The following is a 14,635-nucleotide window of genomic DNA, read 5'->3' on the forward strand; positions in this document are numbered from 1 at the left end:
GAAAACCTTATACATTTATAGAAGATGAAAACTGAAACTAGTGATGTTACAGCTTTAAACAGCTGTAAACACCAAACAGCTGTTTAACGATCTTTTGTTAGCTTTTAGGTGTAAGGTGATTACAGTAATCACCGTTTGGCATGTGAGATTGTACTGTGTGTCTCCCACCTACTTACAGAAAATTACACATATCAGTTACATCTTTTAAGAGGCAAATTGTAACGAATGTATGCACAGGGTGTTGCCGCACAACTTCAAGAGCTTTCACAGCGTGTAGCGGACAGGAAGATAAACAAGTTTTCCTGTATATTTGACGAGCCCTTGTTCCCATGTTAGAACCTCTCGAAAACTTAACCTTTTATCTTATACACTTTCATGGTTCTCCCAACGACATTATTTTTACGACAAATAGCTTTCTTACTGATAAGCAAGTTATAACAACTGATATTGTGATAAAAAGTAAAAGTTCACTGTACTTTACCCTAACGATGTCCTGGCATGATATTGTTAACACAGTGTTCTATAGATTTAAGTATCCTATAAGACAGAAAATAAACGCTCGTGGCAAGCACGAGACTGTATGGCATGGTTGCAAACATGCAGGATAGAAATACATATTTTTTGAAGGTTCATAACATAGCAAGATATCTCAACGAGCAAAACATACAGAGTGTCTCAAAATAGTGTTTACACTCTTTGAATGTTAATGACAGAGAAACTATTACAGATAACGTTTTGTATTTGAAGCTGCATGAGTGTATGTGGAAGCGTGTGTAGGCATTCTGTTGTTCTCAGTTCCATCACAGCCCACCAGTAGGTAGGCATTTGTGTACCCAAAGTGTTTGAGGTGAGCAATTTTTCTTTTGAGCAATGTAAGAAGTGTCAAATAACCACCCAGAACTCCCAATTTAACACCGTTAGATTTCTACCTCTGGGAAACTGAAGAACGATGAGTACCCAACAAAGCCGTGGTCACTGGATGACATGAGACATGCGATTGACACTACTTGTCCTTCTCTTACTGTGGAAACTGTCGTGTACCTACTGAACATACGCAACCTGATCCGCATCATCTGTACACGCCAGACCTGGTTATTAAGTGTTTTTGTCATCAGTTTTCTGTGTAATAGTTTCCGTCATGTATGCACCAAAAATCTATACCGTCCTTCGTGTCCAGACATCTAGCATTTATGTCATAATGTAAGTTGTTGTATTAATTCTGTTATCTTATTCGTGAATTATACACTTTTGTTTGTGTCCGTATTGCGGTCGTATTCTTTACTCCATTTCCTGGATTACCGAAGAACAGAAAGAACTCAAACTTAACAGAAACCATATCCGCCGTTTGTTGATTTGTCGATCTGCTCTATAGCATTGCAGACAAAGTATTGCTGACAATGAGCATCTATAACTTTAAGGTGTGTGAGGCCAGTGACGGGAGGCGAGGGGGGGGGGGGAGCAACTGCCCCTCCCACTTTTCGCCACTTTTTCCGCCGCACTATGCTAAATCTTATATACAAAGGGAAATATACTGTCGGTAACTATCCGATATCGCCCGAACAGATTTCTTCAAATTTACAGGAGAAACTACTTACTGAAATCAGTTTCTGTAGCATTGTCGAAGTTCTTGGAGGTATTTTCTTTAGCGGAAACTGAAAACTTCACCATAGAATGCTGCAGAACAAGAAATACTCACTTGTTACATAAGGAACTTGCATCTTCTGTAACATTAGGCCGTTGTTTACATTATGTAGGTGCAGATGGCGCGAGCGTCGAAAGTCCCGCGTCCCGCCAGTGTTTCCAAACGTGCCTTTTTTTACGATTTTTTTTTAACTATGCTTACCTCAACCTAACCTAACCTTGCCGGAAATGGTTCGTGGGGCTATCGTGAATGGCTTATGGGGCTATCCGTCAACGGTTCGTGGGGCTATCGTGAATGTTTTTTGGGGCTATCCGTGAATGGTTTGTGATGACATAATGAACACGAAAGTAGGTATTTTTCGGTTAAGAAGGTTGAAACACTGCATACCCACTCCAAATTGACAAAACACAAGCACGACGCGCAATGATCCATGACGAGTGCACGCCATATTGTCCGTTACCCAAGCATAACAAGGAAGACAAATAATGACTCGTAATATGAGAAGTTGACACTATTTTATGGGAAAAGGCATAACTACACCTTAAAGAATCTTCCGCAATGGAGAATAGGTAAGTATCAATGCTAAAATTAAGGAAATAAAGGAGTGAGAGGTGTTCGGGCCTTATCGGATAAGTACCATACTGTCTTTACCACCCAGTTTTTACAACCTTGCCCCCCCTCCCGGTTTTGAAACCCAATCACCGCCACTGTGTGTGGCACACAAAGAGTTCATGCTTGCTGTTATTAGGTTCCCATTATTAACGTAAAAAGAGCTCCCCTGTGCTTAGCACCACGCCATGAAGGCGTATAGGGGGTGTGGGGTTAACGCCCCACACTTTCTTGATCCGGTCGTGAGTGGGGGTGATGTGATCAGCATCACGCCCCTGACCGCCTTTACCCCCCAGGGTTTCCCCCAGGTACCCATGTTATTCGACGCTGGGTGGGCGCCTGGGCCGCTTCCATCGTTAGAAAAGTTCCCGGATTTGAACCGGCAAGGGATCGAACCCGGGACCTTTAGCATGGTAGTCAGACGCGTTACCAACTGAAAAGAGTGTAAACACTATTTTGGGACACACCGTATTCTTAGTAAGAAAAGTAGTTAAGAGAATACCTTATTTTACCAGCTTGTGGTTCTCCAATTTACCCGCCATACTTAAACGCATTTGAAGAGAATATTGAACCCGCTTGCAATCAGAAGGTAAACATGTAGAGAATCCTGTTCCCTTCAGAGTCTGAGGGAATCATGGGAAAGCACAGAAACTGTCTTCTCGTGCCGTGATTGCTCAAGGGGGGAAGAAGCTCCTTTTGACAGTTCATGCGGTAAGCTGTGACCTAAGAGCTTCCGAGCCCCCTGAAGCGCCTGCCAATTCTCTTCTTCCTTATTCTTCCCGCCAGAAGGAAATCTTCTTTTCTAATTTATCTTCCTTCAAATTCGCTATCCTATTTTGTATCATCTGATCATGTGTGAAGGAATTATTATTTTTAACATGAAACGAGATAATTGGGTGTTCATCTGTTTAAGCATTCAACTTTTTAGTTATGTAATAGTATTACAAGCATGTTGTATTAAATAGTAAAAAAAATTGATAAAATCATGTTTTGATATCATCTTCATATTAAACTACATAACCTAATTATTTAAATTCATTAGAAAAAAAAATTCCTGGACCGTATATAAATTGATCCAGAAAAAAGGTTCCTGGACCGAATTGAAATACTCTATACAGATAAGAAAATTCTCTACGGTTCAGAACCCATTTACGCTTACTGATTCCCGCTCCTGGACCGGAATTGAAATTATTTACAATTCGTGGACCTTTAACAATCCTGTTAAATACTTCTTATTTATTCATGCGAGAGTTCCCTAGGGGTGGTGACTTTCTTGCTCCACAATATTTAAGATCGTAATCGTCGTCAACGAAGTTGTGTGTTGTTTACTTCAGTCTTCCCCCTTCCCTCTCGCTCGATCTGCATCTGTGGAGGACAAACTCAAGGTCAAGTTCATTACTCTCTGTACTTGTTAACGTTGCCTGAACACAAATCACTCCAGGGATCAGTGGCGCAACCACAGAAGGGGTCGGGGACATTGCCCCCAACCTTTGACGGGATCCAATTCTGGGGGGGGGGCAACGAATAAGGCCGTTAGCAACGCACCAGCTTGGTCCCCTCCAACTACAATTTCAATTACTTGTTTGCCTCGACTATTTACTCAGATCCTTCGGGACATGAGAAACCGCATCTCAGAGTTCGGGTATGGGGTCTGCATCTCAACTTAGCTTACATATCTATACTGGATTTAATCACTTAAACCTAAATTCATGCAAATTAACCTTCGTGATCGCACCCACGTTCAACTTACCAGTGAGAACATACATGCGGGTCACGATGGAAGCAGCACCAAAATAACTGAGGGACTTGTGAGCCAACAGCACCTCCACCCCGATGACCAGCGGCGGCGGAACACCCTGTCAGGCCAGAAGTCCATCAATCAACCAAATATTATCTACACACAATAATCATTACTTATGTTTACTTATTACTTTTCAAAGAAACAAACTTTATCAATTACTGAATTTATTTACAACTCAACTCGAAATAATCCAACTCCTAAATATAATACCAAAAAGAAATATTCCTGAATTGTACATCAATTGAAATTTTAAATCTTTGAATCATGATTGGAGTTCCTAAAATATACAAACTTCTGATCATGACATTTTAAACATTTCCAGTTTACAACTGAAGGTTTAAAAAAATGATAACTTGTTATTTTTAATCAAATTTAATACAGGTAAAAAGGTAAAGTGTTCCCCTGTGCTTAGCACAACGCCATGAAGGCGTATAGGGGGTGTGGGGGTAACGCCCCACACTTTCTTGATCCGGCCGTGAGTGGGGGTGATGTGATCAGCATCACGCCCCTGACCGCCTTTACCCCCCAGGGTTTCCCCCAGGTACCCATGTTATTCGACGCTGAGTGGGCGCCTGGGCCACTTCCATCGTTAGAAAAGTTCCCGGATTTGAACCGGCCGGGGATCGAACCCGGGACGTTTAGCATGGTAGTCAGACGCGTTACCGACTGAGCCACCGCGGCCACTTAATACAGCTATAACCATAAAACATAAGAGCACATTTTCTACTACATGTCTGAGTCCGTCATAGATCTAAACTGGATTACAATTACTCGGTCCCAACAACTGAACATATTACGAGTACAACAATTTTACATAAGGTCGAAGATCTTACTTTGAATTCAAAAGCTTTACAAAAGGCTGAACCATATTCTTCATAAAATTCCATATTTATGCTTTCATAATTCTTTCGCACATGAGGTATACTACCCATTACAGGCCAACCTCAAAACATTGGCTAGTGCACAAGGTATACTACCAACTATAGGCCAACCATAACAACAATAAAGTTAACACGTATATTATGTTACTACAGAATTCACGAGGTTTACTACCAATTCTCAACCCTTTTCAAGCCATCGTCGGCTACCTAAATGCAACTTTGTAGAATTCTCTAAACATAACAGGGGAGCCAATCTCAACCCTTTACGACAGGGGAAAACAATATCTACCCATTTCAAACACCGCCGGCTACTCACATTACACAAGCAGATCTACAGAATACACTTAGATAATTCCCTTTCATAAGAAATGTTCGACCAATAACTTATTATAGCTGACTCAATAATCCGTACCATGGCAACCAATAAATGAAACCATTCGCTTTTACCTAATGACGCAAGTATTTACATTCTAACGGACTTTTTACGGAAAGTTATTAACGTACACCTTCTGACCAGAAGTGTGCTCTTAGTTTAAAGCAACAACATTTCAAATTTATTTACAGTACCTCCTGATCAGGAAAGCTACGAAATATTTAAGTTAAAGAATATTAAAATTCGCAATTTGATTTTGAACATGATAAAGAGGATTGTAAATATTTGAAAACTCCAGTTTAATTTCCATGATTTAAAAGGGAGTCACACTGACCAGTGCTAACTCCAATCAACATTTATAAAAGGTTAAATAATTTTAAGTATGAAAGATATGTATATAAGTATGAATTAAATATTTACAGATACGCGTTGTCCCCTTTAGGACTGTACTGATCAGCACTACATAAGGGTGGCTTCCTGAAAATGCCAGACATTGCGGAAGGACAGGGCTGACCAGCCACTTCCCACACAATGTCCGTATTCTCAAATCCTGGACCCCGACGTGCGAAGTGATTAGCTCAAAACACAAGATCAGAATGAATTTTACCTCGTCGAATTTCCCAGGTGAAGAATAAGAAGTTCCACTGCCTGGTGCATTTCTCCGAGCGCAAAGGAAAATTCTATTGAAATTCCTCCCAAGCAAATGCTACAGAGGCTCTCCGCATTTATTTCACATCCATGTCACAACCACGCAACTATGCTTCCAAGTCTGTACGCAACAGTTGTGCAAACAGCTCCAAATGCACTTCCGTTTACACACACACACAAAAAAAATAGTGGTTGAAGTTGGCGAAGAGACCGGCATCTTCCTTTATGAACCCTTACAGGGAGTATCCGCAGAAGAACTCAACGCAAGATGCAAAAGCACATCGATGTACAATGAAATATTTCACCCAAAAAATCAACGATTATTGATACAAAGGTATTGTTAATTTCTAAAATGTTCCTGAGGATAATTGAACTAAAGAATCCAAACTTTAGCTTTAACTTAACTTACTATTTTGTTCTCCTGGCATGGTGCTTAAAAGAACAACGAAGCAAAAACAATTAAGTCCTATTTCTCAATAGAAATGGTTTCATTAATGGTGATCAAGTTATTTATTTATTCATTGTTACGCAATTTGTTAGTTGACACACTATTATTTTCATTATTGGTAAGGTAGGTGAACCAAAGGTTAAGATTCTAGGACAATTTACAAATCTCTTATGAGAGATAATTAAGAGAAATAACTCCTATAACTAATTAACAACGTGTACCAAATCGATATTTTGTAACATTGTACAATAGAGCGTCGATTATCCGAAGTAATTGGGGGACATGGGTGTTCGGAAAACTGGTTTGTTCGGATAATCGAACTGTACATGTTTATTTGCCAAAAAGAAGTACTGTACAGTAAATTTATTCATAAAAACAGGCATCTCTTTAAGTATGTATTACAAAGGCAACTTTAGTAGGAATATATAGTATGTGGTACAGTTTATTAAACAAAAATATGTACATATTACATACGCATTTTGCATGAACAATACACACAGTACACAAAATTAACGTTTAAAAAAATCCTTTATTTTGGTCTGTCTAAGCAAGCCTACACGCTTACGAGCAGCTAAGTCACGTACTTTTTTCATTACAGATATCTGAAAGTGAGCGAGTACACAGTTCGGTTAAGCGGTCGTTCGGTTGACCGACGTTCGGATAATCGACGCTCTACTGTATATAACTTTTTCGTAAAACTTTGTAGTTGGCTTAGAAAATGATGCTTGTGCTTAAGAAAACATATTTATTTATGTTTATTCACGTCTCTACATCTTATTCATATGCGCCGACTCCCTGGGGCTTGGGGGGGGGGGCTTGAGCCCCCCCCAATGTTAACTATGTGGTGACAGAGCCCCCTAAATAATTTTGCTTAAGAGGATCTAATGTATTATTTTGCTTCTCTTGTCAAGTTTACTCTGAATTGTGCCACATGAACTTAACTTGAAATACACATTAGGGGGGGGGGGCTGAGACCGCTAAACCATGAACTGTGTGGGGTGGCTATGACCAGAGACAGCAAATCACATGAATTATTACTATATACTAAGTACATAATTATGAGTATTGTTAACATTTTTACTAAAAAAAAGTTTCAAAAGAAGATGTGCATGAACAGGAGAGTGGATGGGACGTTCTGGCTACAAATGGCTCTCACATGACATTCAGAACGAGATCATTGATATATTAGGGAGATCTGTTTTGCGCTTCGTGGCAACAGATATTAAAAGTCGGGAATATTTTGCTATTATGGTTGACGAAACTTGTGATATATCCATCCGTGAGCAATTGACATTTTGCATTCGAACTGTAATTGAAAATTTTAATATTTTTGAGGAATTCATGGGCTTTTACGAGATTCCGAACACTACTGAGGCCAAAACTTTAAAAAAGGAAGGAGCGAGTCATTCATTAATTTATTTCAGTGATCAGAGCCCCCCCCAATAATTTTGACAAGTCGGTGCCCCTGATCTTATTATAGAAAAGTGTTGGTTGCAAACTTTTGTAGACATGCAGTAATGTCGAATAGCCAACCACCGTGGAGGACTGGTCTGCACAATCTCTAGGACGCCAGGGGTTCCACAATAAGTTAAATAAAATGGTTGCTGATAGCCCGAGACGGTTGGTTTTCTGCATGGTGCACCTGAAGGGGACTGGGTATATTAACGTAGTGCCATATGATTTTCGGAACGTGGGTCACGGGCTACCTTTGGCTCACACCTTATACGTTTATGGCAAAGGAGAAAAGAAGAATGATAAGATTCCATCTATGTGTTTAGAGAGGAATAATAATACATATTTCAAAACAAAATGTAGTGTAACTTGATTCTCATGATATGCAGGCGAGGTTAGTCGTGGTGGCTCTTGAACTCTGCAATCTAATGGAATAAGTGTTTGACAGGGGTTCCCAAACTTTTTCGTTTCACGGCACCCTTACTGTTTCAAGATGAAAAATAAAACACCTGTCCCATTTACATGTTTCTCCTTGTTACATAGCCTTACAAAGAAAGCATCCATTTTATCATTCAGTGGAAGTTGAATGGGACACGTGGGCTCTAGAAGCGCTGGCGGTAATGCTTGTGTGTTCTTCCGCGCGTAATTGATTGGACGTGCTCTCAGGTTAAAACGAACCTTTGAGCATTGTCGGCGACTGAAGAATAGTTTTCTGTAGAAGACATTCACGAAGTAAACCAGGACAGATTCACAAGATTGATCGCATCTGTGATCGTATTTGTTTTCTCGTATTGGTTTCTCGGTTTCCCTTAAAAAGGTCAAGAACCACTGCACAAGTTAACTGTTACATAAGAGAGTACAGTCCGGCCAAGGGAAACGAAACTAGCTGGAAAGTACGATTCCAAACGCGAGAGGGGAAGCAGGTAGAACACTCACCAAACGTGGCATTTTGCTTGTATGGGTACGCTTATTGTGTTCATTACTGCTTACTGTGTTGTGTTTGTGATGTCTCTTATAATTCGTAACAAACCGTTTCGAATTGGAACAAAGGAAACTGTGTCGTAGGTCCCTGTTGCACATTCTACAAAACGCCCTCGATATAATACACAATGCCACAAAGCATTCAGTTACTACATTTTCTTTATTATATTTATAATACTATGTATTATACTATCCTGATTACTGCTGTGTACATTTGTGCAAATTATAATATTTACTAAGGAGATCAATTTAATTGAATGATCTAGAATAAAGCTACTGGTTTACAATTTTACAAACAAGTTTATCTACTAATGTGAAGTGATGAATACTTTCCTGATATATTCTGTTTGCTTATATAGTATATGGATGGCTATTTTTTCCATTCTGTACACTTACATAATTCGTAAACATCTCTACGTATTTTGGCGGATGTTAGTTAGTACGTTTGTTTCCACATTATTGTTTCCACAGCAGACCATTTACACGGAACCCGCTTCCTGACCCAAGTGCCGTCACCCCTATTTTGCCAATGAACACGTCCAGTTGGCGCATGCGCACTTCCGTCCATGGTCTCGGCTAAGGCAGCCAGACAGTATTATTATTATGCATCTAAATTGAATTTAGTTGTTCCAATATTTGGATATCTAAGGCAATATTTACTAAAACACTTCAGAGATGACGAATCGAAAATTTATTTTCTTCTCTTTCTTATTTGGAAACAAACAGCTTTTATCCCTAAATGAAATCTTATTAATATTTCAGCTTAAAACTAAATTACAATATTGATAGCTTCTTCTTCTTTATTTTCTTGGCTCGCACCGCGTATTCTTGACAATTCTAGCCAAACTTGCTGAGTTCAGGTACTACAGTATTATACAGGGTGTTGCAAAATACCTGTTACAACGCTTGGGAGGTGGTTCGGCAAGTAAAAACGAGGAAAAAATGTCATGTGAAAAAATGTCGAAATCGGCACCGTTTGCGAGTGACAGGCGTGCGAAAATCGCCTCACACCATGCGTAAAGTACAATAACTCAAGAAGGAAGAAAGATATCAATGTCGGAATAAAAGAATACAAACAAAATCGTGCCTGACGAATACAATGGTGCAGCAATTGAGGCCCAGTGTAAATTGCGCAAGGTGACTCTCAAAGAAAGTGGGGAATCCCGATGGAAAATATAGGAAATTTACTACTATTTTCTACATAATGTTGAGATCGGAATGTAGGCAGTAAAAAATGACGACGTATGTCCACATGTCCCACTACTGCTGGGACACCGTCCCACACTCGGGAAATAGGAAATTCACTCGAAAATGACGCTATGCCGTCAAATTACGCTCAGATTGATTTCAGCTAATTGGTACAGAAAGCTCGACTAGAGGCGCTGTGAGTGTAGGTCACCTGTTACGTATTAGTGTTGGTGGATACTACGTAGAGACTGTAGTCGACCGTTGTTTTTCCTGTCTTGTTCTGCGTCTCGCAGCGTGGAGTTTAGTCTGGCGTGTGTGTATGGTTGAATTGCGCTAAGGAATACTGTACGTAGAGTACGTATTCCCGTGTTCTTTCTCGGTTTGCAACAACTGCGTGGACACCTGTGTGACATTACGTGGGTGCTAATCACGGTAGTTGTGATCCGTCACTCGGAGGGAAAGTGCCCCTGTTTCTGGGCAGTTCTCGAACAAGACAATGGTGGAGTACTCTACCCACGAGCTTGCTGATATGCATCTCGTTTATGGAGAGGCAAACCGAAACAGCCGTGAAGCACGTCGTTTGTATCACGAACGTTTTCCCAATAGGCGATTACCAGCACATGCACTCTTTCAAAGACTTGATGCTCGACTGCGTGAAACTGGATCTCTACTACCCCGTAGGTGGGATTGTGGAAGACCCCGCACTGTGCGCACTGTGCAATTTGAAGAGGACGTGTTGGACGCGATACGAGACCGTCCTGACACCAGCACACGTGTCATTGCTCGTACTCAACAAACCCACCATAGCAATGTGTTCCGCGTTCTTCGAGAGGAGGGATTGCACCCATACAAATTGCATAAGGTGCACCACATACTGCCCACGGACTTTCCCCTACGCATGGATTTCTGCCAATGGTACGTGCAACAAACTCTTTCCATTCCAGAGTTCCCAACAATAGTTTTGTGGACCGATGAGGCAATGTTCACCAGGGACGGCATGTTCAATAGCCACAACAGCCACGTCTGGGATATGGACAATCCGCATGCAATCATTGTGCGCCATCATCAACATAGGTTCGCAGTGAATGTGTGGTGTGGCGTAGTAGGTGACCACTTGATAGGCCCGTACATTTTGCCATCTACTTTGTGTGGTGGGAATTATCGGGTGTTTCCACATGACGTATTACCTGAACTTTTGGAAAACGTGCCACTGGCAGGTAGACAACGTATCTGGTTTCAACACGACGGCGCCCCCACACATTTCGACCGGGGAGCCAGAGCCTTACTCAACGATATTTTCGGCGATCGTTGGATTGGCAGGGGTGGACCTTTACCGTGGCCACCTCGTTCCCCCGACCTCACACCACTGGATTTCTTTGTGTGGAGAGAAATGAAAAGGCTCGTGTATGAAACCCCTGTAGAAAGTGCTGAGGATCTCGTTGCTCGTGTTAGTGCCGCTGCTGGGACAATTGGTGACATGCCAGAGGTATTTGCACGTACCAGACAATCAGTGCTTCGCAAATGCCATCTTTGTCTTGAAGTCAATGGCGGACATTTTCAACAACGTCTCTGAGTATACCGGTGTTTGTGTGAGCCCCTATCAGCACCACATAGTGTCCTTTAGTGAAAGGTACGAGTGAAGATGCTGGATATCGCTGTACTTCATACCGTCGATCTGCATGTGCGGAGGTTGTGCGCTTCTCAGTGGAATCCCTTCCAGATGTGCTGTGCCTGGAAATGTTACATGCCATTGTGTGCGTTTTCTCGCCATTCTCCGTCTTCATTCCTTCGAGGATTACCCACTTTCTTTGGGGAGCTCTCTTGTAGTATATGTACATCCTAACGACATGTGGCCATTGTTTAACTTTTGTTTTTCGTACTGCAAAGTAGTGTGTCAACATTAAGGGATTGAAAACTTTTTTTTATGATTTTCCAGTATTTTTTTCCATTTGGGATGGTGTCCCAGCAGTAGTGGGACATGTGGACATACGTCGCCATTTTTTACTGGCTACATTCCGATCTCAACATTATGTAGAAGATAGTAGTAAATTTCTTGTATTTTCCATCAGGGGATTCCCCACTTTCTTTGAGAGTCCCCTTGCGCAATTTACACTGGGCCTCAATTGATGCACCATTGAATTCACCAGGTACGATTTTGTTTGTATTATTTTATTCCGACATTGATATATTTCTTCCTTCTTGAGTTATTGTACTTTACACATGGTGTGAGGCGATTTTCGCACGCCTGTCACTCGAAAACGGTGCCGATTTCGACATTTTTTCACATGACATTTTTTCCTTGTTTTTACTTGTAGAATCACCTCCCAAGCGTTGTAACAGGTATTTTGCAACACCCTGTATATGTTCCATATTATAGCAGAAAAATTGAAAATGAAAAATATTGTACATTTTTTATGTAGCCTACCTGTTAAGTAACATTGTGTTAGTTACCTACTCCTACATACGTTTTATTAGTAATTATGTGCATCGAATTTTGTATTTTGTTACATCACTCATATCTAATTTCTCGCCATTTTGTAAGTTGATAATTGAATATGTTTGCACACGATCCAATCTTTCTATAAATAACGCGTAATTTGTGTTGGTTCTTATAGTATTTGACCCTCACAACGGTAGCGTTACTAGTGCATCAACTCAGCATTCCCGTTTATACTACTTTATCATACTAACTCTCTAGCTTTCATAAACCCGAAGGTTTGCAGCAACACAAGCCTTCCTGTTCCTATCCTGAGCAAGATCAAGCCAACCTTTTCTATCCTTACCGATTCTACTTGATCAAGCGCTTCATTTTTCATGTAAATATTTTAACATGATACAGTTACTCATTACTAACTTGCTAATTCCAATCGCTGATGCATACATCCCCGCAGATAGTGTAATTTTAACACTAATGGTTTGAAATGAATCAGGCTTGAGTTCATTCTTACCTTAGTTTCAGTTGTGTATAAACTTGAAACTAACTTTGTCGATCTAGTGACTGACTACCGTAAGGTCTCCAGTGTCTTACGGAGAACACTCTATCTGTGATACTGAATGTCTTTGAGGAACATAAATTAAGAGTATTTGAAAATAAAATCCTTAGAAAAATATTTGGATCTAAAAGGGATGAGGAAACAGGTGAGTGGAGAAGGTTACATAATTTGAATTCATCTCCAGACACTATTAGAATGATTAAACAAGAAAACTTAGGTGTCCAGAATAGGGACAGATGGCTTGTGTTGCTGCAGCCATAAACCTTCGTGTTTAAGAAGGCTAGAGGGTTAGAGTAGTTAGTTAGTTGTATTGGTTATATTTCCATTGAGTATCTTTCCGTTTTCGTTGCAGTAAGCCTGGCGGCGAGGGACCAATCTTGTCCTCGGATCTGCCCTCAGAGTGGAGAGCCCGTGTGCGGGACGGACGGTGTCATCTATCCCAGTGAGTGCGAGATGAGGAAGAAGACATGTGGTAGAGGTAAGTGACGTCATCCAAACCGCATGCATAATTCTAGGCCCTCTAGGGTGTTCTGGGAAAGGTACTTAAGTCTCAAACTGTGACGTTTTGTTCCTTTCATTTAAGTCGCATTGAATCAATTAAATACACTTTTATAAGTATAATTAACGAAATTGAAACAAACAGCAAAAATAAAAATATCAGAGATTTATATAAAGGTGTAAATGAGTTTAGAAAGGGGTGGCAACCTAAAGTAAACTTGATAAAAGATAAAGACGTGTCTGTCTGATGTGAAAAATTTGATCTGTAGTTGATCTGTTACGTTTAAATCCACATTGATAATCACCTATAATTTCATTAGCATATGGGGTTAGTCTTGTTAAAATAATGTTAGATAATATTTTATATGTTGTTAAAATAAAGACGGTGATTTTCTAGCTGACCCAAGCGATATTCTAAATAGATGGAAGTAAATGAAGTACACACAGCAGAACCTTTAGTTCCAGAACCTAACTTGACTAAAGTTAAAGATGCTATTAAAAGGCTAAAGAATAACAAAGCACCTGGCATTGATTTAATACCAGCTGAGTTAATTAAATATGGTGGAAATTCATTAATATGTCAAATTCATAAATTAATTTGTTTAATATGGAATAAAGAAGAAATCCCTCAACAGTGGAAAGAATCCATAATTGTTCCTGTGTTTAAAAAAGGTGATATAATGAACTGCAATAATTACCGTGGAATTTCTCTACTCTCAACAACATATAAAATATTATCTAACATTATTTTAACAAGACTAACCCCATATGCTAATGAAATTATAGGTGATTATCAATGTGGATTTAAACGTAACAGATCAACTACAGATCAAATTTTTCACATTAGACAGACACTTGAAAAAAAGTGGGAATATAATCAAAATGTCCATCAGCTATTCATTGATTTCAAAAAAGCATATGATTCGGTCAAAAGAGAGAAATTATATAATATATTAGTCGAGTTTGGAATACCTAATAAGCTTGTTAGTATGATAAAAATATGCACCAGTGAAACAGAAAGTAAAATTCGTGTGGGTATTAATATGTCTGACAAATTTACAATTCATGATGGGTTGAAACAAGGAGATGCATTAGACTTAGGTGGGCAGGCCATGTGGCAC

General features: G+C 40.0%; 1 protein-coding gene across 1 annotated transcript in view; it reads left to right on the forward strand.

The window, feature by feature from the left end:
• Positions 1-14,635, forward strand: part of LOC145980368 (serine protease inhibitor dipetalogastin-like) — a 136,218-nt gene that overhangs the window by 59,369 nt on the left and 62,214 nt on the right. Inside the window, exon 2 of the mRNA XM_083113429.1 lies at positions 13,369-13,494. Coding sequence (XP_082969555.1) covers positions 13,369-13,494 — 126 coding nt within the window. The remainder of the gene's footprint in view (positions 1-13,368; positions 13,495-14,635) is intronic.

The sequence above is a fragment of the Lepisma saccharinum genome, chromosome 27, assembly GCF_977018435.1.
Source record: "Lepisma saccharinum chromosome 27, izLepSacc3.1, whole genome shotgun sequence".
NCBI lineage: Eukaryota > Metazoa > Arthropoda > Insecta > Zygentoma > Lepismatidae > Lepisma > Lepisma saccharinum.